Here is a 24,315-nt window from a genome sequence, read left to right as displayed (position 1 = left end):
AATTTATATTCCTAATTTAGTGTATGGATTAATTAGTGCTGGCGAGTGTATGGATCAGTTTTCATGTGGCGGAGCTTTGGAGCTACGTCTACTTGATCAAATCTTTTTTCACTTTCATAGAGAAACTGGAATGATTTCTATCAATCTCATCTTTTTGCTCTGAAGCAGCTTTGCATGATTTTCCAACAGCACACTTTTGATTAATTCTTAATTAAAGAACTTAAAAAAAAAAAAGTTTAAAATGAATAAACTCCAACCATATGAAATTACTTTGACGCACTAACAATGCTGCAACACGAACATGCTAACTGGCAAAGCATGAGTTTTGCACAAGGCTGAGGAATCTGGCTCATATTTTCCCTTGCCCTGATCCAATGCACTCCTCTCTCCCGTCATATAGATCGGAGTCTGCAGGGGCCAGAGGCGCTGACAGAGCCCAGATGCTCCCAGTCTGTCTGGGGGACTGGGGAGACTGGTGCCATGGGGTCCTGGAGCCTCTGAAGTGCCGCCCTTCCATCAACGCGACCAAGGCTAGACCTGCACTTTCTCCAGGCTGAGTGAGACACTGTCCTTACCACGCTGACAGCCGCACTATAGTCACAGATTGATACGTGCAGGGATACGCTTCCACATGCAGCCAACTCTCACGTAATTCTTGTTCATCAGCCGTTCTTAATTAGAGTTCCACAGACCAATGCTTGAGTTCACAGGGTTAGAATGACATGCTGATACAAGGTTACTAACAGACACACACGCTTGCATACTGATACCTCTAAAGGCATGTTTCCCCCTTATATTAATCTAGCTGTATCTCCTCAACATCCTCCTGTCCAAGTTTTTGTTACAAAGAAATGCGTCGAAAAAAAAAAAATCTGCTTTCTCTATCAAGCCTCAAAGACCTCTCTACATAAGCATCAGAGTCTGGTTCTGATGGTCTTTGTAGTTGTGGCAAAGCATGGAGTGTGTTGGTATTGGATCCTGCTGTGGCAGCTGTGCTGGCTGGCTGGCAGTGTGGTGCCTTGGTGTCAGGGCCTCCAAGGCCAGGCTGTCCCAGCAGGCAGACAGAGGGGGCGGAAACCTGATACGGTAGCCAAGCTCCAGTGTAATGTCAGAATATCCAGCTATCTACCGCTCCGTCTATCTGTCTAACTGCCTTTTGGACATTCACTATCTATTTGCTGGATACTGGATACTCCCAGCAACTGCTTGCAGTAAAATAAAATAAAAATGTTCTGTATTTTTAAACAGTTTGGGAAAAAAAGCAGCTATTTATGAAACCAGGATAAAGCAGCCAGAGTAACTTCTAAGTTTGCTACATATATTAAGGGGTGGTGGATAAGATCACAGCAGAACTATGAAGCACAGTGATCGCAGAGAACGAGAAGGAAGTGTGGAGTGTGTTTGTGTTTGATGTGGGGGCAGAAAATTGCTCCATAATGAGGAGGGGTGCCAGGATATGAGATGGGAAGTAGGGAGTTGGAGACAGGATATAAGTTATGAGAAGAGAACTAGAGTACAGTTCGGAAATGCAGAGGCTGTTGTTGTGGCTGCATAAGCTAAAATGCATCTCACCACTATAGGCCATGATTAATACAGCCCGGCCAGGTCAAAGCCCCTCTCCAACGCTGCGGATGCCACCAACTGTATCTGCGCTCTTTGCGTGTGTGTGAGAGAGCGTGTGTGTGTGAGGGGGTTAATAAATGTTGAATCAAACGCCGCACGAGACACTCACACTCCTTAAGGGTTGCCCATTAGCGGTGTGTGGGTGCATGGGGAGTTTATCAGTGTCTGGGTGATTTATGAAGTCAGACTCAATATCATCCACTTCACCCACACACATATGGACGTACACATGTGCGCACACCAGCATGCATGGCCACGCACTCACGCGCACAAATGTGGCTTCCTGCACGCGCGCAACCAAGTATTCTGCCGGTGAAACGGAGGCAGATATTAGGCCAAAATTAAAGGTTTCAAAGAGATTAACAGTGCGGATGATGAGATCTTCTCAGCTTCTTTTAATCTAATTCCTTTTTATCTCTGAGCCAGCATGATATAAAGACTGTCCACATGGTGAAAAACAACAACAAAATAATGCATACATCATGGTAATTCTTCCAGTGATCACAATGAAAGTGAAGATTTTTGTTTTGTTTTTTTAAAGAAAAGAAAAAAGAAGCTTAATTAAAGGTAAAACTTTTTTCGGAAGAGATTTTTTTTTGGGTACCTACATAAATTACGCAGCCAATTACTGGCAGCATGTCAGATGCTTTGATGATAGACTTGTTTTTTAACATCAACCACAAAACTCTAAAGACATCAGTATCTCTGCTTGCTAAATTCATGGCATTCCATAGAATTTACTTGGCCACAAGCAAAAAAAAAAAAACAAAACCAAAAAAAAGAGGGTGCTTACAGTGCACTTCAGAGTGCGCCTGGCTTAAATGGGACCCCTTGTGGCTGTGTCACAGCTCCCTTCGTTAGGGGGCTGACTGTAGCCTGTAGTCACCACAGGCATCATTAGCCCTCTGTGAAACCACAGACTGAGTCTCATTCTTCATCTGCCTGTCTGCTGCCTCAACATTTACACCGCGACGCTGCTCCAATGGCAGAGTAAGTGAGTCCAGCAACACGGTGAGACAGCCATTCGGAGCGGGTCAGATAAGAAATTCTAAAAAGCTGCAAAGTTCAAATGTATTCAGCAAGCAGGCCACTTGAGGTGGCTTGGCAAAGGTTAGAGCTGAGGTTATTTTTGGAGGGTGGATTATTAGGCTACCTGGGCTGAGAAGAGGAGGAATAACTCTGGGCTAAATCAGGGCTGAGTGGAGCTGCGGCAAAAAAAAAAAAAAAAAAACTGCTAAGAGTCACAAATTTAAAGACCAAAAAAGACAAACACTAAAACTGTAACTATAAATCACTGTTAAAAAAACAAGGAGAAAATAAAAAGTTCATGACATTTTCATGTAAAAGCAGCTGATTTCTCAAACCCTGCTATCATTTCTGCATGCTCTTTTGAAGAAATTGTAATTCACCCCAAAGGGATTAAACAAGGATGTGATGAAAATAAAATAACATCTAAACATTTAAATTACAGATTAAACGCACAGGATGACTTCAAGGAGGAAATGTTGATTTCTGTTTTCCCGTTCTGTACTGCCCTCTAATGGAAAACTCCACTCAGAAGGAAAAGAAAAGGAGCAGTGACAAACGCAGCCGCAGCAGGAAGAGCAGCATCATTATTTCAGAAGTGATCTGTTTTGGGGTTTTTTTGTAATCAGTGTCTAAATTAAACAGTCCTAAATAAAAAAAATAAAAAAGCAAAATAAGTCATTTTGTGATGCATTTATTTAAAATTGCGACAAAGCATACATTATAAGAAACATAAGACTTCTCCGCTCTAGGTGGATTATAAGGCGAGAGCAAACAATGAGATCTAAACGAAGACAAAACAAATGCTTCACTACAAAGCTTTGTAGCTGTAAAAATCGGAGCCTTTATCACTGGATGTTGAACAAAGCATTTACTTGGCAGGAAATTACAAAAACCAACAAGAGGTACAAAGACTAATTCTTCTTAGGAAAAACAACAACAACAACAACAATGCAATAGACGTATTTTTAAGGGGAATAATAATTCTTTAGAAAAACCATTCCAGCATTATTTTGGCAAATGCAACAGAGACCCACGGGAGCATATGTTTGTAATTCCTACTGTTCTCTGTTTAAGTTATTTTTGTACATTCTAATTCTGCTACAACTCTGTATCCCATTAGTTATGCAGCATCTCTATTCTTAGATTTTAAGAAAGCATAAACTGAATATTTACAACTCCAGTTGTTTCCACAGTGTGTGCTTAGGGCTCCTAACTTTATGGCCTTGTTTTTTTGTTCTTTTAAGACTAATAAAAATAAAAAAAGGAAAATTCCAGCCTTGTGTGGGCACTGCACAGAGGACAGTTGGGCTCTGAAATGCTTCAGCCTTTCCCTCTCTGCCTCTCATGGGTGAGCAGCCATTGTTTGAGATGGTTGCCCTTGCCGCTCATGTATGGCCCACTCTGTCCAGAGCTGGAAATGACTCTGTGACAAGGAATCAGGAGGGGGACCTGGACAGAGAGAAAACAGACACAATCAGGGGGCTGAAAGAAAAAAAAAACCATGTGTTTATTCCTGCAAAAATGATGCAACACGTCTCAATCCAAATCCAAAAAGTTTAGCAAGTCTGTTTTTTCCCTTGAATTTTAATGAAAAGCTGCTTTAATAATTCACAGGGGCCTGCAGGTGGTATATTTAGTTCAAACTAATTATTAATATAAAAATATGAATCTATGCAAAAACATTACTTTAAGATTAGCAGCACATTATAAAAATACAACAGCGGAAAAGTGCTGATAGTAGGCATGCATTATGTATGAAAGGATCTGCGATTTACCTCAGAAACGGAGTGACTTAAAAGTAACCAGCCAGCAGAAAAAAAATGTTTTTGTCTTGTTTTTTTTAATTCATTTTGCACTTTTTATGTGTGCAAAAACAAAGTGCCACGCTACAAGTGTCTGGTTTGATCCTGCACAAATCCACATTCAGGGTGATGGCTCAGTCTACGGGTATAAATATTTTTTTACTCTTAAATAGTGAAAAGCAAAGACGCAATCAAAAATTAATGGGCAAAAACACCAGCAGGATGAATATTCAATCGAGAGGGTGTCAACATTAAGATCTGATAAGCCTGTGATCATTAAAAAGAGGAAGTCGGTGGAGCGTTTACTCTCGTTGCAGTCGACTGCCAGGGGGGTCCTGAGTTCTTTGTAAACTAAATGGCTGGAGAAAGATTAAACAAGCAAAGCCTAAAACATGCCGATCATTGTGAATTCAGAACAAGGAGAGGCTGGAATGAAAACCTGCAATTATTTCTTTTTAAAAAAAATCCTAATGTTCTCTTTTCTTTCCTGTTGTAGATTGGAAACGAACAAAAAAAAAAAAAAAGAAGATGCCAACCTCTGCTGTGCTGTGACTGCGCTCCTGTGCTGTGAGGGAGTTGTACTCTGAATTGATGGCCGCACCTCCACCTTTCATATGAAAGTTGAACGTGCAGCTTGTTTCGGTTCAAATCCATCATTAAACCCGCTCCCATATCAGCAGCAATAAAACTTTCCGAGCCCCAGATTAACCTTGCAGACAGAGAAATACTGCTCGCGTATTCGGATCAATACTGTTCCCCGGGTTTGGAGGTGGAGCGGGGGTACCCTCAAGGCCTGTGGATCTGCCTCTTCACTTGGGGGGGAAAAGAGCACAACACCAGGCTTATCAATACTCAAATCCTGGGGAAGAAGAAGTGCCACAGAGAGGCGAAGATCGATTGAGCACACTGAGCTTTTCACAGCTGAAGCCCAAGTGGAGCAGTGCTACTGACAAGTAATTGACACTGACAATCTGACTCTGGATCCGAATCAGGAGCTGAGGGCTCAGGCTCCCAGCCTCCCCGACGCAAGGAAAGAAACGCCTGTAAAACACGAGAATGAGTGCATTATACGCTCATCTAGTAGCACTGCCACTGGCTAACCCTATATATACATTATACTAGGAATTCAGGGCAATGCATTCAATTAAAATAAAAGAGGGAACATTTTTGGCTCAAAGTCTTTTAATGTGACGTCCTTCCTAATTATCTTAAACTACAGGAAAAGTGGAGCTCCAAAAGGTGGATGCTGACATCTGAAGGAACTCATACTGGCTGCAGTACCGTACAAGAAGTGCTCGCTGCCTTCACGGAGCACACCGGTGGTGCCCACAGCACTACATGGGCAGAGTTAAACAGCCTTTGATCAAAGAGTTTGATCAAAAGAAGACGCGCCGCTTGCCCTCTAGCCCTCCATTTTGTACGCGGTAGATTCACGGGCGAAACGGTGCAGGCCAGGTTTCCTACAAGAATCGGAGATTTGCACAGAACATCTGCGGAGTGAAGGCAGAACAAGAACAAAAAGCAAGGACTTAAAATTGTGCTGTAGGTAGAGCTTTTCCCCTCAGCTGCTCTCAGAGGGAGGCGCTGATTTCAGCATCTGACAAATCAAAACAGATCCACAGCTCGGATTACTGTTTCTGCGTTTGGAAAAAACTGTTTTGGAAATGTTTGAAACTGTTAGTTTTGTGTGAGGACTGTTTCTTTAAGAAACTAAAACAAGAGGCGAGAAGAAAACCAGAGAATATGCAATGACACTTTACAGTACAACTGAAAAAAAATAATAATAATAATTTATGCATATGTTTGTTCTTAGATCAGCTTTACACTTTTTATTTTCTTTTACTGCTATCCTGTTTTTTCCAAACAATATTTATTATGAAATATTTTATTTTTATTTTTTTAGAAACTCCCTTAAAAATATTTAATTTTCTTTACTAATTATTACAAATGTCTTCCACCCTTTTCCAGAGTTTAAAAATGTTTTTTACCTTCAATTTTTACCAAAAAAAAAAAGTTAATGAGTTTTCTTTTTTATAACAATTAAATAATTATTTTATCACCACTTATATATTATAAAACAATTATGTTGGCTTTAAACTAAAAACTTGCTAAAAAAACTATACTCCCTATGTCTGATAAAGCAAAGTTAGTAAGGACAGAAGCCTGTCAATCACTGTCAGCCACACTCACCGGGTTCCTCCTCATAGCCCCTCCCACTGCCCGCACCGCTCTGGGGTTTCCCGCCATTTCAGCGAGGCGTTTGTAAGAGACCGTCTCTCCCAGCTTCACATCCCTCAGAAGAACGTGCAGCACGCGGCTGGTGAACGCGCCTTCGCCACACGGCAGAGGACGGAGAGGAAGAGCGACAGACAGAGAACAGAGGAAGAGCCATTTCATCAATCAAGCTCAGACAGCCGACTGTGAGCACCGTGACATGATGGCACTTTAAACAAGCTTTTTTGGAAAACCCTCTAGTGTGTGGGAACTGAAACCCAAAGTTTAAGACAACATTTGCTGTTACTCTAAGTAGCTCATGTCTATTCTTTCTCCTTCTTCCCCAGTCCTCATCAAACAGCCTAATACATGAAAATCCCTCTATTTGACCTTACAACCAGTATTAACACTACACACAAGCAAGATGTGAGAAAATTATTCCTATGGCAGAAAAATCTAGGTTATGCTTTCGAAAGGTCACAGCTAAAATTAAAAAAGTTCGCTCCTTCATTTAAAAGGATTAAGAGAGGCCAAAAAGACTGCAAATCTGCTCCACATTTTTAATAATAATAATTTGAATGTTGCACACCATTTGTGGTGGTGGGATGACTTTGAGGTTAATCAGACCAATTTGTCCTTTTAATTGCTTTCTATTCAGAGTAGATTCATTATATCATTTTCGCTTAAATGGCGGAATTCTTCAAATCATCCACAGCTTAACCGACCACATTAAAGGCTTTGATTTCATTAGCGCTTTAGGAGTTGCATTATCTTTGTTTTTTTCTGGATTACCAGGCAGTGACTGAGAGGTATGTTTGTCTGGTTGCAGCGGACCAGACAGTACCTGAAGCTCCGGGAAACCTTGAGACACTGATGAACTGAGCTTGTGTGCGGCGACAAGAAGAAAAAGGAGAAAACACGTTTTTTGGGTGAACAGAGGACAGGGTGAGGAACAATAGTCTCGTTATCAAGACTGGGTAAAAATTCTTCTAGTGTATACACTACATGTATTCAGTCATGAAAATTCAATTAGTGATCTCCCATTCCCTCTCATTTATATGGTCTAAGAGAGCACATGACAAGCGATCTATGTGAAATCCCTCTAAATTGGCATTGTGTGAAAACATGTCACACCCCTGTCTCTCTTCTACAGAGTGAACATCCTTTGCTCCCCAGGCTCCCTCGCTACCTTATAGTCACTCTCTGCTACACAAAGCCACGCGAACAAGGCAATTTGCCTAAACTGGGGGGAATAAGTGTAAAACCTAAAGGGGATACGTTTGATTGATGCACACCCATGTGAGTTCTTTGTCTTGAACAAGGCCCGTAGGTACTGTTTAATAATTTTTCAGGTAATAATCACGCTGTCAACGAGATGACGGGCTCTTACGCAGACAGCCTTAATATCACGAAAAGATAAGATAACCCTTGAATATTTTTTTTCCCCTTTTCCGATGCTCTGCCTCCAAAAAAAAAAAAAAAAGGCTGGGGTTTGGCCTCGTGATGATGTGAGCGCTACATTTTGATATCGCTTTGTCACTGATGGGTAGATGAAAACCTGCCCGGGCTGAGGTGATGACAAATCCCTGTTGATCCGGACGTTTTGACAAACAACCAAACTCTGCACCACACCGGGGGGAAAAAAAAAAAAAGCCGGCAACAAGCTGTGGGGCTGCTGACACCCTCCTAACAAAAAAAAAACAGAGCTGCTGTTTCTCCTGGATGCTTTCACATCTCAGAAAGGAGGAAAAACAAGTGTCTGCTCTCATCTGCCGCTACAGAGGTGAGAGAACTTTAACCTCATCAGCGATTGTGACAGAGACTCTGCGCGGGTCGCTCAAGGTGACCAGCAATAATTTGGAGCGCGGTCCCCCAGCCCCATACTTCATAAAGTGCCTAATACGATGTGTCTGAGGTCAGGACCCTCTTTAGATCGGGGCGCGCTGAAGTCAATTGTTTAAATAAAAGTTGAGGGGAACCACTTACATGTTTACAGACATCCCATAATTATGTTACAGGTCATTACCTGCTGTGAGGCCAGGTGATGGGGTCGCTGCCGAGGGAGGGATGGATTTACCCGCAGTAAAATCGAACAGATCTAGCGATTATGAGGGTATTGACATATATGATCGATTTGCTCATAATTTTGTATATGAGAGCAATTTCAAACACACACACACAAGATAAAGAAAAAGCAGTAAACTGATTTCTATCAGCCCTGTTAATGACAGATTTGGAGAGACAACCTCCAGCTGACAGTCACCTCTTACATAGGTTGTGAGAATACAAAGACAATAGTGGAAATGCAGCCACCTCATTATCCTTTGTGTCTAATGGGAGGGAAGACTTTGACTCCCAGTCAAAGTGTCTCTCGAGTCTTGAGGGATCCATACTTTTGAAGGCTGACGGGGTGCTGATGATTCTGTGATTATTCGATACTCTGAAAACGTTCATTTCCCTAATTCCTCTCCACATCACAGGGGCGCGTCCTGGCGAGTGTCTCATCTCGCCCTGCGCTGTGCACAGGGGGAGGTTCGGGCTCCTGCAGGAGCACAGTCATTTGGGCTTTGAAGAGCGCCCTCCCTCCCCCCGACCCGCACCCCCCTCTTCGCCAGGCCCCCTCCCTGCACGCTCCCTGTGCCGCTTACCGAGACTAAGATCCTCTCGTCTGTTACATATGGATGTATAATTAATGAGATAAGAATATGCATCATTTTTAAGAACCCACGTTGGCGTCTGTGTTTTTCGGCGGGATCTACACACGAGTGAACTGAGCATAAAATACACGCGCTCTCACCATTCCTTTACCCTTGTTGACCAAACTGGCGTGTGATGCTCCGCATGACAGTCAGACAGTCTATAAAAACTGTGCCTTGCATCTCCTTTCATGTCACCCTCTGCTTCTCAGGTAGGCCGTGACAGCTAATATGAAAAGTGGCTTGTTTTGTCAGAAATGTGTAAATAAACATGGCAACACTTCAAGTGAAGGTCACAACTCAATATTACATGACAAGTGCTGCGAGAGCGCTGCTGCATTCAGGTTCTCCCTGAAGATAACTGAGCAAACAAAAGTTGGTTGTCACATATTGTAATGACCTGATTAAACTTGTTTTTTTTTTCTTTTCTGTTTCTTTTTCCCAGAGTAGCTGCGGCTGCAGGACTTGATTGTGGAGAACGCTGTGCACCACTAAGACAAAATAAATCTCGTTATATTTGCGAATTTCAAAAAAATATAAAAAAAATAGGGAGAAAAAATATGGAAAGAAAACAGAAAAACCCTCCAGTTTTCCTCCTCTGAAGACAAATACACTTGATGCTCACATTTAACATTTTCATTGCGGCTTGGCCTATGGTTCGACCAACTGAGAGCAATTCCAGCCTGAAACCTGTATTTACTAGGCCCCAAAACAACAGATGAGGGAAAGACGTGGTACACAGCACAATCACCTATTCAGATCAGGTACTAATGAAGAATTCCATCTATCCTGAAATTTAATTAAAACCCCAAAGACTTCAGATGAGATGCGATTTGAAAGAGCCTGGGGCTGGTACACAAGCACTTGGTGGCGAAGGGAATCGCACTGAAAGTTGATATCGTAATTGGTCCTGATGTATTTCTGCATTGCCTTTGCGGGAGCGTGGGACTCATAGCTGTATACAGGGTCTCGATGGAGTAACTGCTCATTGAAAATGCCATCACTCAAGCACTGCAGATCTGCATGAAATTAGAGAGCAGCCAAGGCCTGATTGCAGGGGAAGGGAGGTGCAATTGTTAAATGCATATATTAGTTACTTTTTTTCCCCACTGTGTGCTGGTGGGTTTGAACAAAGTGAAAATGTTAAAGTTAAAATGCATCTTAGAGTGATTAAGAAATGGTTTTTGATTCTTCATTTCCAAACTTAGTTGGGAGAGGATGCGTTTCCACAAAAAACGACACTAAAATAAAATAAATTAAAAAGCCACCTGCATGGCACAACCAGTTGAAAAGACAATGCTTTTTTTTTTTGGGGGGGGGGGGGGGGGTGTCTCTTGTTTTACTGGCCCTAAGTGATTGGTCAAGCCAACAATAAGCTCATTCAAACTTTACCACCATTCACACGATCTCATTAAAAAAAAAGGACGAAAAAAAAAGAAGAAGAAAAAAAAAGAAAGCTTCCTGTCTGAAAATGTCAAGAGTGGAATTCGATCAGTTTCAAAGAATGTGCCAAGAATCATGGAAAACTTGCCAAGACTAACACGCGTGGTAAGAGCTGCCACAGATTACTGAACCAAGTTACAGCCCTGTGTTCTGTTCTCCCTCCGCCGCTCACACACCACCCACTTTTCCTCCACTCTCCCTCTCAGCCATAAAATACTTCATTATAACACAGTGAGCCAGTGAGTGTAAGTGATGTAACTGACAATTAAGAGTGAAAGCCTGATCCCAGTCATGGCTCTGCAAATATTTATCCATGACAGACCTCCTTGCAGGGCGGGGTGGTGAAAGGCAGGGAACGGGAGACTCCCAGTGGTCTGCGGCTCACTGAAGTACGCCTGGAGCCATTCAACGCAGCGCTGCAACTCGGGGCTCGTTTCTGCTGGGCTATCGTTGACCACACAGCTCAGGGGGGCCTCGCTGCTCCTGTGAGGGATGTAAGGCGGGATAGAGAGGTAAGAGGGGGATCAGAGGAGCAATCATAAAGCCCAGTTCTTGGCTGAACAGTGCTAAAATATGTCACAGGAGTCCAATAACATGTGACACAGATGCAAGATGGGGTAATTTGCTGAGTGAAAAGCTAAGTTGTTAATCGAGACGTGTTTAAAATCAAAAGTTATGCAATTGCAGGCTGCTGCTGTCAAGTCGCTGCAACAACAGAATGAAAATATACAATCCACATTCATCTCAATATATACATACAGAACATGTTTATAAAGAGCAGTGCAAAAAATGCTTAGTAGAAGGAAACTGCTACCTCAATGACATCTTTGCTTGGGTTTAAAGTTCATGACAAGAATAAATTGATTTTTTTTTTTTTTTTGGCAAAAGTGAAGCTGGCCGGCAAAGCGCTGCACTTGGACGTGCATCTTAGCATGAGGAGAAGCTTGGAGGAATTTGCCGATGGTTGACTTGGCATCACTTAACAGCTGAGTTTCTCTCTGCTGATGACCACCCCCCGGGTCAACGCAAGCAGCCTGACCCATATTTGACACTTAAAGACCCAACTGGGAAGGTCCTCTCTTAGTATGTGCATTTCTCCAAAGTGGACCTCAAGCTGTGTTGCGGATCCTAAAGCAGGCCGCCAATTCCATTAACTGGTGTACAGGACTTATAAATAAATGATACCAGCGTTTAAGTACTCCTTTTACAAAATTGACTTATCCTGTATGGTATTAATAATAGACATTTACTTTGTTTAACACAGAGGCTGTCTCTCTCTGTCTCACAGAGGCTGCCGTAACAACACGGCCCTAAAGTGTTTTTACACTTCTGCAGGTCGCAGTTTGAGCATCGTTTTATATTAGACATGTGAAGCTGAGCTGGAGCGGAGTGTTATGACTGCAAAGGCCAGTTTTGGAGAGAACCACTCTGCCTGCTAGTTTGTGGCTGTGCGATGAAAGTCTCCGGGGTGCCGTTTAACAGTGGGTGTAAATACAGTAAAAGGTGTAAATACTCTCATTTCTAAATAAACCACACAGCAGTTTATAGTTGAGTGGTGAAAACTCGGAAAGCCACCGGCGGGCTCTGCGCTGAGACCCGCTCAAACAATGGCCATGGCTCATGGCAATCTCTGTCGGCATGGGTGAGTGCCCAGCCAGCCCCTACTTGTCATTGTCTCTCCTTTCCATCCCTCCCTCCCTCCCCCCTCACTCATTTCTCCCCCTCTCCATTTCTCTGTCCTCTCACTCCAGCTCTTTTGGCTCCCCACTACCTACAACCCAACACACACCCACCATCAACCTCCCCCCTCCCGCCCATCCCTCTCTCAGCAAGGATCTTCAGGCCACTGTTCCTTTCTAACCTCCCCCTCGCATCCTCCACCCCTTCTTTCTCTCTGAGAGGATGTTCCAGCCGCTGCACACTGACAGCTCGGGGATATTGTGAGTGGAAATGTTCCTGTTGGACCCGCAGGCCCTTACAATCTACTGGACAAAGGCTAGTGTACCTTTGCTTAAGGCTCACCACCTTTGACCTCCAGCTCGCTCTTCACACTTGTCACCGTGGCTAATTTCCCTTCCCCGCTTTGCTGTCGGATGCAACCGCTTTGGAAGACGTGTCGGGAGCGATCCGACACTGACAGCGGTAAAAGTTAATGCGATGCAGTACATGTTATGGCTGGGAAATGGCAGTGCAACCGGCAACATGGGAAAATAAAAATAAAAATAAAAAAGGAGAACAACATCGGCAGAGCTGAAGTCTGTCGCTTCTTGGTTCTAGAGGGGATTCCTCTGAAAGAGCAGTGGACTTGTAGCTCCACCAACACTTCAGAGTCAACAGACAAACGCCGCCCTTTAAACGAGAGGAAACTATCAGAGGAGGAGCCATCTGCATGTTGTCCTGATGTTTCTGCCTTCTCAGGTGTGAAAAGCTAGAAACAAAAGTAAGAGCCACTTTTAAGAGTGCTTCAACTCGCAAATTTAAGCTTAAATAAACACTTCAAACAAAGTGTGAGCAGTATTGTTGTTTCATTACCTTCTTGACTGCATAAATCACTCTTTTTTTCTATGTACTTGAGCCATTTGCTATTTCATCACAGGTGAGGAAATATAAAACTAATTCCAAACTAGCCGAGGACCTGCCGCACTAAAAAGAATATTTCCCCTGATGCAAGATAGTGATTTGAGAAAATTTCTAATACTGTGCTCCTGTCACAATCAATTTCCAATTACCATAAATCATTGTTGCGTAAAGTGGGAGTCATTTGGAGTTCTAACCATTTTCCAAGTCTAATATAAAGAATGAAATGAGCACTTATATAATGTTGGAGGTTATTTCATTCATCCTGGAAGAAACAATCAAAGAAGACAAAGGCAGAAAAAAAGGATGACACTGAACTTGTCAATTTCTGTTCAAATATGTTTGGTGTTACTCCTGTATCACAGGACTTCAGCAGGACTTTTTTTTCTATCTGCTGCAGACATAAGAATGAAACAGTTTAACCACAGGATCTAATTGAAAGGAATCTGGCGAAGGGTGTAATGGCATATTGCACAAAAAAGGGGAAAAACTCAGGACTCAAGCCTCCATTCTATGAAGCGTGATGGCGCTCATCCTGACTCGATCGGCTGTCACTTTTGACACAGCCTGCCAGAGTTCTCCTTCACCGATCATGGGTAACATGGCGGGTCAGAGGATGAAATAGAAAAGGCCAAGAGCAGTCCAATATTTTTCTCAGCTTTATAGCTGCAGATACTTAACTCAGACACGTCAAAGACTCAAGAGAGCATGAAAAAAGCCTAAAATGACTGTCTAAAAAGGGAGAAAAAAATACAGCATGTCTCTATGAATGTCAAGATCCTGATGCTCTCTGAGCAAAAGGCTGTGATACAACTGTAAGCCTCTTGCTCAATGCAGCGCGTTCAACCATTCCAACATCATTCAGATGCCTATCTAGCTTTTGCAGGGGTAAAGTTGAGAGCTTTTGGAGTAGTGTACTTCTTATTCGGCTGTGAGGCGGACTCGTTTCTTTCAAAGTGGAAACAAAAAAAAGAAAACACCTATGATACCATGAAGGTCCTGTAACTGGATGTTATGGTGGCCTTGAAGTGCAAATCACTTAACGCAAAAAAGAAAAATTAAAGATCACGTACAAGGGGTGTGACAATAAATCGACTTAATTGATGAATCGATTTATATTTCTACAATCCTATCAGATCAATCTGTCTGAGGCAAGCTGTTAATCAAATTGACCGATTCCGATATAAAATCGTTTCAAAATTAAATAAATCGATTACATAAATAATGGCAAACACCATTCGAATTGAAGCATGGTAGGTTTATTCTACTTTAAAACGACCAAGTGCATCACAACGGACAACACACATGTGACGGCAGCAAAAACGGATCAGTCCATTATTCCAGTCCAATGTGTGGAAACACTTTAAATTTTACAGAGACATGTGACCATACAGTGTAGAAAAATGTTCCGTCTAGATTATTTTTATGTGGAAAAAGAGAAGTGGGCTGAACTTTGTGAAACTAAAATGTGAATGGATTTGCCATAAGTTCTTCTTTACTTGTTTGTCTGTTCACAAATTTCATTTACTCTTGATTGTCTTTTAAGACATATGAGGAATCTGAAAAATTTCACCTGTACTGTTCAGTACCAGGTATTTATCTCTAGGTCACACTGGTTAAAGTTTTAGATAAAGATGTCCTGGATCGACTTTAGGTCAGTGAATCGGATCGATCAAAATGAATCAATATCGACTATGAATCGTATCAGCAACCAGAAAATATGATATGAATCGAATTGTTTTCTAAGTAAATTGTTACATCCCAAATCAGGCCAATTGAAAAAGTAAAACAAATAATAAAAAGCAACACAAACTTTTAAAAATCAAAACAAAATTCCAGCAACCAAAATGTAATTGAAAAAAACATCACTGATTGGATGATGGCGTTCACATTTTCAACCAAAGTTTTTGGAGATGGAAATATCTTTCTTTGGGCTTCTGGCCACACCCACCACAAAATTCAGTGATTGCTCAATCAACTATTTTGCACAGTTTGGGCTAAAGAGTTGGAAAAAAATAATTCTGCTCCTCCTCTTCTTTATTTTAAATTCTTGAAATTACTTTAGTTTTCCAAAATGTTTTTTTCGTTTTGTTTACATTTTGCTTCATGGAATTTTAATTTGATTTCCAAAATGTAATGTTTTTTTTCTTCTTATTCTTTGCTTTGCTTTTTAATAGTTTTGATCTTTAATATGTTTTTGCTTTGATTTGCTTATGCGATTTGGATTTCAAGGCCACCATTGGATTTCCACCAAAAAGGGAGCGACATTAATCCCGCTTTTAAAGTTTGTAAGGTAGCGGAGTTGGCAACAGAGCGAACAACAATTAGGTTTCCTCCCAACTGGCTCGCCACAAGAGTCAGTGAAAGCATGTATTACCAGAGCCTTAACTCTTACTCCATTATGTAGTGTATCCACACCCGAGTCAATGCTGCAATGTTTATCTACAACAGACTACTGAGCAGTTTCAAATAGCATTTTTAGCCTCTATTCTCAAGTGCCACAGTAAGAGATTCCAATTACCTGAATGGTAAGGAGCCAGTGAGGAGGCATAAAGTACATTAGGGAGCCCCGCTAACTGTGGGGACCTTTTAGGGGATTCAACTGAGGAGGGCCAAGAGACTGAGAGGGACAGTGACCCCGCATGGATAGCCTCTGTCAAAATTTGACCACGCCAAGCACAAAGGCATTATGGGAATCCAGTGTCACCAAGTCCTAATTACTGTCTGTGTTCAGAGCAAATTACTGCCTTGTTTCTCTGATTAGCGAGAAGGCTAATCTTCACCTGTGTACGCCGGCACTGCTGAGGGCCCTTGAGTGTTAGCGCTTCGTCTTCTGTAATTTATTTTTAAATCAGTGCCCAATCCCAAGAGTTTTGAGTGTTTTGTTGTGAACCGCTTACCATGATCCCCACCGCCGCCCCCTCACCCCTAAATCCTTGACTAAATCCTTGTTTGGTGCTGCAGGAAGATAAGCAAGAACAACACTTGGGCATAATTGACTCATACTCCTCTCCAAGATGTCAGAGCGGAATCATCTCTCTGCATATTGCCTTACTTTGTCGCACACTGTACACTTCTGCGTGATGCAGATATAGAATGCAATCAAATTTAAAAAAAAAAAGAAAACAAGCACAACCCTTTGAATGGGTGGGGGGGGAAACTTCCCGGTCAACAACAGCAGAGAATGCAGAAACAAAAGTGCGGGGGCTGCTTTTTTAACTTCCCCCACAACAAGAAGCAAAGTCCTGTTCAGCTCCCAGCCCTGACCCTGGAGGCTCCACTTCAGAAGCCACAACATTTTCAGATTTTCAACTGAGCGCATGTCTCGTCTGCGTGGGGCAGTTTACAGGTAGTGTGTTGCACAGGTGTTAGTTTACACAGGAAATGGCACATGCAGCCTGATTGGGGCGGTCTCGGGAGACGGAGGCATAAACATAGAGCACAGATGGGTCCAAGGGCCACGGGGAGCAGCACCTTAATGAATACGCAGCTGAGTACTACACTTCACAACATGCAAAACAATATTCCAAGGCTGTGGTAGAAAATAGAACAAAAATCATCTGAATATCATTACACAATGAATTATTCATGCCATTTTCTGAAGGGACTATGTCAAAAAGTCTCCTCCTGCTTTGCTGGTGATTTCATTCAATATCTCAGCAGATTACTGCTTGTGTGACGAAGCATTTTGGCTACAAGCATAAGCACTTTTCCGCACGCCTTAAGACATTTCTGACTTTTGCTAAATCTTTTTTTTTTTTTAAATAGGACCGCCTTAAAGAGATCTAGAGAGGGAATATAAAGCAAGAGAGTGAGACTAATGGGAATGAAGTAGTTGCTATGATTCCCCGCATATCAAGTAAACAGGGCCCAGCCAGGGAATACATTCGCCATAGCCCTATTCAGTGTGAAACCAGGACATTGATTCACAACACTACAGGAGTGTGAGAAAAACGATAAATGCATCACCTCAGATATTTCACACCAGTATTGGTACTGTGTAAAAGCTGTTGTGACAGCTTGGGTATTAGGGCTAGATAGATGGAAAATGTCTGGCTGCTTATGAATGCCAATGCGGCCGAGGTGACGGGTTTGACACGAAAACACTCCACCTCGGAACAATTAGGCTGCTCTCAGGCCTCATCCAGTGTTGTCGGTGATAATGGAAAGCTGTGAGGATAACTGGTGATAAATAGACTTTAACACCCTCCTCCTTAAGAGCAGCACAGTCCTGCAGTCCTCTCATATGCTTAACTAATCATGACCATGGCCACAATTTCATACAAAAGACTAATTACTGTTGTACTTCACTTTGGTCTCAAAGGCCTCTTATATAAGGACTTGGGGGTTCTCTTGCCTCTTTTCTCCTCTTGATGGGTATTTTTTTTTTTTTTTTACAAGTAGGCCTCATGCAAGACAAAAGCATTTAAAATTTGGTGATTGCTTTCATCCTCTTTAATTACATTCAGAAATGGCATTTCTGCCACATAATACACCCCTATTGTTTCAGATTTATCTGGCTTGGGGAGCAAAATCTACAATATTTGACGATGCTCCCGAGCTAAATCGCCTCTTGAAATTGAAATATGCTGGAGAAATGCAAAATAAAAAGCGAGCCTTTTTTGCAGCTGATATCCTGAAAGCTGCTTGGCTTTCTGCAGAATGCTATTATTATGCATATCCAGGTAGAAAGTTAATTAACCCAAAGCTTAAGCTAATTATGGTAGCAGAATGCTATCAACCAAACGCTTTCAGTCAGACAGCTGTCCAGAATTCCATTTGCTAATCATTTGTCTTTTGCCGGAGCATATGGTACACTTCCCCGCTATCACAGCAACAACAAACAGATGAAAATCATTAACTAAAAACAATGCGCAATGTGAAAAATCAGACACAGATTTATAAGGCTTTGTGTCGCAGAGGAAATGAAAAAAAAGGGAATTTATGGCCTGGAAAGTCTAATGATAATTTTTGGTGTGAGCCACTTAGGATTTTAGGCGGATCATGTGACCAACGTGTGCTGGGAATTCAGATACACAAATATATTGTTTAGATCTATATGCAAATGAGACTTGAGTGCTTATCCGTGTAAAATTAATTGCAATTTTCTATAGGAGCTTGTTCGTAACAATTTTTAGCTTCCAACACATTTTGTGCCCGTTTTTCCAACGCAATATTTTTATCTCGTTAAAGAGGAGTAACTCCCTCAGCTGAGAATTAAATCAATTATTTTCCAAGAAATGCTCCTTGCCCCCTTTTTTCTTTCTTCTTCTTCTTTTCTTTCCATGAAAACACATCATGCCGGCCGTTAAAGAGTGATTGATATCAGCATTGCCTTGCAACATTATCAGGCAATAAAGTCTACTCAGGTTCTAATGCAACATGTCATACACGGGCTCCTGCTGTACATTTCTATTGAGGACCTCACAAGCTAAATTGCCTTATTCCCGCGCCCCCACATCTCAGCCAGCTTGACAGACAAATTGATCAAAGCATTGTAAAATAATATGCTCACAAAAATGTCTCGGGGCAGGAGTCCAGCCCTTTTTTTTCCTCATTTTTCACACTAATAAAAAAGTGCTCAGTGATTGTGTCTGTGCTGCGTTTGAAGGAAGCCTCATATTTCAGATAACAGTAATCTCATGTAAACAAAATGCATATCCTTTTTTTTTGTGTGTGCGTGTGAACGCCAGGGCCATACTAAAAACTAAACAGGGGAGGGAAAAAAAAACTGGTTAACAGGGAGGCTGGTGCGAAAGGCCCCAACAGGGGCTGTTGAGATGTAATGAATTTGTTCATCTGATGGTGCCTTCAGGGCTGTCGTTAGACTGGCAGAGGAGGTTGATTTCAGGAAATGTTTCTAAGATCAGTTAGGAAGCAAAAGGGGCTTGAGACGTTTCTATTAGAAAGAGCTGACGGTCATGGTGGGTAAGCAATACTTCAAGGGCGTTTATGTAGCTATAATGGCATTCATCAATAACTATCTATCAATGCCATGAATGCTTTTGCTTTTGTTCCAGCTGTTAAACCAGCTGTGAGTTTACAAAGGCGTTGAAGGCAAACACGTAAACCTTCACACAGCGCCTCGCTCACAGACATCTCTGTACTTGTCTGTGTTTTATGCATCCATTTCCCTCATCCAAAATATTTTCTAGAGATCATTTATCACTCTGACTTCCTAAGCTGGTGCAATACCACATCCGAAGCTGGAAGGAGCTGTGTTTAATATGTCATAAATAAATCAATGGAAATGCCTGATCTGAACTATTACCGCTACACGCTGGCTTTTGTGAGATCTACATGTAAAGCCGGTTTGCAAAGATAAGCCTGTATTCTGTCACTTTATCTCGCTTCCCTTAATGCCTGTTTACATTGAGTTACTCCACGAATCGAAGGTGGGCCCACTGCCCCCCTCCTGCAACAATAACAGCATATTGAAGCAGTCACGATAAAATCGAAACATTTTCCTAATGATTTCTCGCTCCCACCTTAGAGAAGGTTTGAGATAGTGGCGTGAACGGAGCCCCACTTATGACCGACATAGCAAATGATATTAAACTGAGAAATGATCTAGTGATGCGAATCATTAAATGCATTTGCATATTACTACTGAACCTGAACGCGCAAATTAAACCCCATTCGCGGGGAGACGGAGAAAAGGTGCTGGCACATGGTTATAGGACATCTTCCATAATCAAAACTCCATATTATTAATTTTCTCCCTTCAACTCATTAACAACAAGTGGCATGTTTTTACTGCTTGATGAATTTTAGGAAATATCAGACAGTCGAGAAGGAAACACGTGTTGATGTGAAATATACACGGTCATTAATGGGATTCCATAAATTAGAATTTAAACGTACATTTGGAAAAGGATAACTTCCGATCCGGGCGCATTCGAAATGGTTTAATTTCCCAAGTCATTCAAGTTTATCAAATGTGAATCTGCACTACATGGATATTTAATTTCAATCTAGTCAAAACTAATCTTAGGCATCGGGTGTGGACCTGTAAAACTATGGAATAAGTACTTATTAATACTGACTTTAATCAGTTTCAGTCGCTTCAGTAGGACTGTCTACATACTGACAATTTTGAAGGATGGGCAGCCCTTGAATTGCAACCAAATATAACATTCTGATGTCAGTTGACACTCTAAACTACTGAATACAACCTGAAGAAAAACATACAGAAACAGGAGAGAACAGTCTATTCTCCCTGTGGCCTTAGCTGACCTTCCAGACATCGCTTCTAATCAACTCCCCTGTGGGTAATAAGCGAGTTATTTTTTCTGAAATTTCAAATATACTGCAGACAGAATCACTACCAGATGCCATCAGAAATCTAATTTCAAACCCAACTGTATTCTAGTGCCCCTCATATTTCTAGTGCCTGCTCATATTTGCCCAACTTTCTCCAGGATATTTCTTGTGGGATCTACAAAAATGCCCTGCTTCCAATGAGGAATGGTGGCACTCCATCACAGGAGTGGATTCTGTCTGCCTGTAAATTTCACACCTTTGTTTATCGCGTCACCAGCCCGGCTGTTGTACAGTACCTTTCAGCAGGTGCGACATCCATTAGGATCTGGATGGTGTGCACACCATTCTCACATCCGCTGACTTGGATCGTCCCCAGGGGGCTCAGCAATGAGATGGTCTTCTGAGTGCACTGGCTCTCCTTTTGCTTCTTCATCTTGCAGCCTTGCTGGGGGAAGTACAAATTACAGCGTGTTCATTGACATGTTCATGTGCAAACTTTCACAAATTCACACACATATTTGCATTGAGTGATCTATTGAAAACCAAACGGAAGCCAGCGGAGGATGACTTATACATTTGATCACCTAGCATCCAAACAATGTCATGATGCGACTTGATCCCTGCATTACTCTCAAATATTTCTTTTGTGCATGGGAAAGAATACGCCTATCTAACCAATAAATCGCCCATTTTTTCCCCTCTTTCTGTTCTATATATCACATAAATGAGAAAAACAATGCAGTCTGTTCCCTTGTCTGGTGGGGGATTCCCAAGATAGCTCGACATTATTTTCAATCCGTCATTTTTGGTTGATGGCCGGGATGTTTTTCTAGCATTAAATTTGTTCCTTAGGGTGCAACTCCAATGGGATTCTGGTTTCCAGCCCTTAACAACAGCAAAAACGTGCAGCTTTTCTGACGACTGAGATGGATACTGGCAATAACCAGACAGCAGTTCCTTTTTTATTTTTACTTTGAGGGGAAGGAGAAATGATTGACTATGTTATATGTGAGTTTTTGAGGGATGGGGTTATAATAAATAAAGGTCACATTGATTGTGAGAGTTTTAAGCAAAAAAACACTTCAGTTTCTAGATTTCAGAGAAATATGCCAAAGTGTTTTGAATTTGCTTTTAAATTTAAAAACATGACATTTATTTTTTTCTAATTCTATAAAATCTATTTATTTTATTGGTGACTGTATGACTTATTATTATTATTATTATAATTAATATTATTTTGTAACTTCAGCAATCCAATCCAAAAAACTTTTTCAATGTCACAAAATACTTTTTTCTTAAAAAAAAATTCAAGGTTCTTCAAGGTACTTCAAAATAATTTATATTTTTAAAGAATACTTTTACATGTCAGAAAACACCTATTAATAATAATGTTAGCAAAAATGTATCCAGTAAAGTATTTAAAAAAAACTAAAGAAATATAAAATATATTGTACAAATACAGATCTTTGGGGGGGTTGGAGAGGTAAAAGTGGAATTTTTGCTTCCAATTAACTGTTTTTGTACTTTTCTTTGTCTTCTGGGATGTAAACAGAATTTGGGGTGGGGGGTGGGGGGTATGCCCTGTTAGACAACAACAAAAACAACTGAAAGGTGTCACTTTGAGCTTGACCTAATTGTGATGGATATTTTGAAGTACCCTGACAAAACAAACAAAAAAAAAAACAACTATATATATCTACCACAAAATTCTAGCAAAATACTTCAATCTGCAACTTAGAAAATATGTATAAAAACTAGTAAGCATTTCTCACTGCGTATTCAAACTGCTACTAATTTTAAGCTATCTATACTTTAGTTTTGGATTACCCATCAGCCCCTCTCGCTTCACAAACGCACACCAGCATATCTGTCATGGTATGTGATCACAAATGCGTCTGCTTCAACTTTCTTGTTTCTACTCTTGCAGCTCTCGCTGTATTCATCAGGGGTTTGCCTGAACTGACAATAAAGGCGAGAACATTTCTGAGCCAAACAATGGTACAGTCAGTGCACTTTGTGGTTGAGCGTTGAACACACTGTCTTGCCATTTAGCAGCCTGGTAATAGACTCGTGGATAGAATAATGGACTTTGGCAATAATGGCCTTCACTAATAGTCTTTGCTGATTAAAAATAATGCCATCTTGATGGTTGCAAGCCGCGTTTTCGGCGCTGTTCTGCGTAACGGGGGCTCTCTCTGTGTTTGATGTTTACCCAGCTCTTCACGGTGAGGAACAACAAACAGCTTGTGTTGTTAAAACTTTGCTGGCAGCATCCTCGTGCTCGTCAATCATCCCACTCGTTTCTCATTAGACTAGGTTTTGGTCAAACCCGCCTGATTAATTGAGTAGAAAGCTAACATGTGTGTTTGCGCATGTGTGAAAACGCAACACGCGCACCTTTAGTTTTTCGCTTACTAAAAAAATGTCGAAAATAAATAAGCAGAGGTTAAAACGCTTATTTTAAATAGCTCCAGCCAGGTTCTGACACTAACTATTTCACAGTTGGTTGATCAAAAACAAGTTTAGCAATAATAGTTAGTGTTGTTGCTTACAAATAAAGTACTTTGTAGATTCCAGTGTTGCTCCTGCTGCAAAACAAGTCTTTTCCTGTTTCTTCGGACAGCATGCGCGAGCCGTCCAATCGGAGGATGGAGCTGTTCGCTGCCGCATTCTAATTGGCTGTCCTGTTCCGCCCCTCCCCTTATTGAAAGCAGGTTTCTTTTAAATTGGGAGTTTAGGTCCCCATTTCCCAAAAACACTTTAGTTTTGGATTAAACTATATGTTTTTTTAATGTCTTTACAGCATATAAAGTAAAAAAAAATGCATGGTTGAACCAATAATTTAAAACATTGCTGTTTTCTTACATAAAGCCAAGGCGTGTATACAGTTCTCTGTCTCCAGTGACAGTTTTTGCAGAGGTCTTTGGGGTCTCATGCATAATGTTTGTGGATAAAAGACACCTATGTGGCTGCAACAACCAATAACATCCTATGTATTACCATCTAATAAAGTCAGCATGTTATTATGAACAACACATGGGGCACTACTCAATCCTTTTATTAGAGTAGGTTATTATGGCGTCTAAAGGAGAGGGAGTTACCTTATGTTGCCTGGAGCAGTCTTAGATTAAGCTGAGGCATATATTTCAGTCATTATGACAAAAAGTATGTGGCATCCTCTACAGTGTTTTTTTTTTCCATTATTATTATTTTGTATTTATTTCCTTTCTGTGGAGTCTTCAGTTCTCTGCATGCCTCTGTTTGGAATGCGTAGGCCACTATGGGCCTATGGCCCACACCCCATCTCAGCAGTGAGGGTGGAAGTGGGGGGGAGAAAACGCCACCCCTGCAGAGACCATTTTGAAATCTGTGAGGATTTCTGTGCCATCTGGACCCGCTGCCAGTCTGCCCCAGATAGTAAGGGTTGGCAACGGTACCCGACGGTGCAATATGGCTCTCTCTTTAATGAACTACTAACTGTCCCCCGTTTTAATTGATGTGACATTTGAGCCATTTATCTCTGACATTTCAATGAAGGATGATTCTCAGCCTTGCCATTTACTTTTTTGTGCTATTTTCTAAGAGTAATTTGCATTTTTCTGCTCTAAACCTGCTTTTTGTCTCTCATTAGCTAATTAGAGAGCAACATGCACAATTAATAAAAATGA

At 41.4% G+C, this 24,315-nt stretch overlaps 1 protein-coding gene across 4 annotated transcripts; it reads right to left on the bottom strand.

The window, feature by feature from the left end:
• Nucleotides 1-3,327: 3,327 nt before the first annotated feature.
• On the bottom strand, nt 3,328-23,345 carry LOC101168889 (methylated-DNA--protein-cysteine methyltransferase). 4 transcript variants are annotated; one of them, XM_004077080.5, is made up of 5 exons: nt 23,200-23,345; nt 20,944-21,092; nt 11,130-11,290; nt 6,645-6,784; nt 3,328-4,101 (listed from the first exon to the last, which is right to left on the bottom strand). In XM_004077080.5, the coding sequence occupies exons 2-5, from the start codon at nt 21,078-21,080 to the stop codon at nt 3,973-3,975; spliced, it is 567 nt and encodes a 188-aa protein (XP_004077128.1). In that variant the 5' UTR covers nt 21,081-21,092; nt 23,200-23,345; the 3' UTR covers nt 3,328-3,972. The 4 variants fall into 4 exon arrangements, with proteins under 4 accessions (XP_004077128.1, XP_078788093.1, XP_078788092.1 ...); XM_078931967.1 differs by having other exon boundaries at nt 3,328-5,944; nt 23,200-23,321; XM_078931966.1 differs by having other exon boundaries at nt 3,328-5,944; nt 20,944-21,088; nt 23,200-23,291.
• Between the last annotated feature and the right edge of the window lie 970 nt (nt 23,346-24,315).

Source organism: Oryzias latipes, chromosome 15 (assembly GCF_053564925.1).
Source record: "Oryzias latipes strain Hd-rR chromosome 15, Olatipes_Hd-rR_3.1".
Taxonomy (NCBI): domain Eukaryota; kingdom Metazoa; phylum Chordata; class Actinopteri; order Beloniformes; family Adrianichthyidae; genus Oryzias; species Oryzias latipes.
Note: the sequence above shows the minus strand (reverse complement) of the source record. Positions and strands in the feature narration are given on the sequence as shown.

Excerpts from the sequence above, each read along its gene's own strand:
- LOC101168889 (XM_004077080.5), bottom strand. The coding sequence starts at position 21,080 with ATGAAGAAGCAAAAGGAGAGCCAGTGCACTCAGAAGACCATCTCATTG. Across the intron at positions 11,291-20,943 it reads GATGTCGCACCTGCTGAAAG|GAGCAGCGAGGCCCCCCTGA; the intron begins GTACTGTACAAC and ends CATCCCTCACAG. Across the intron at positions 6,785-11,129 it reads CCACCCCGCCCTGCAAGGAG|GCGCGTTCACCAGCCGCGTG; the intron begins GTCTGTCATGGA and ends CGTGTGGCGAAG.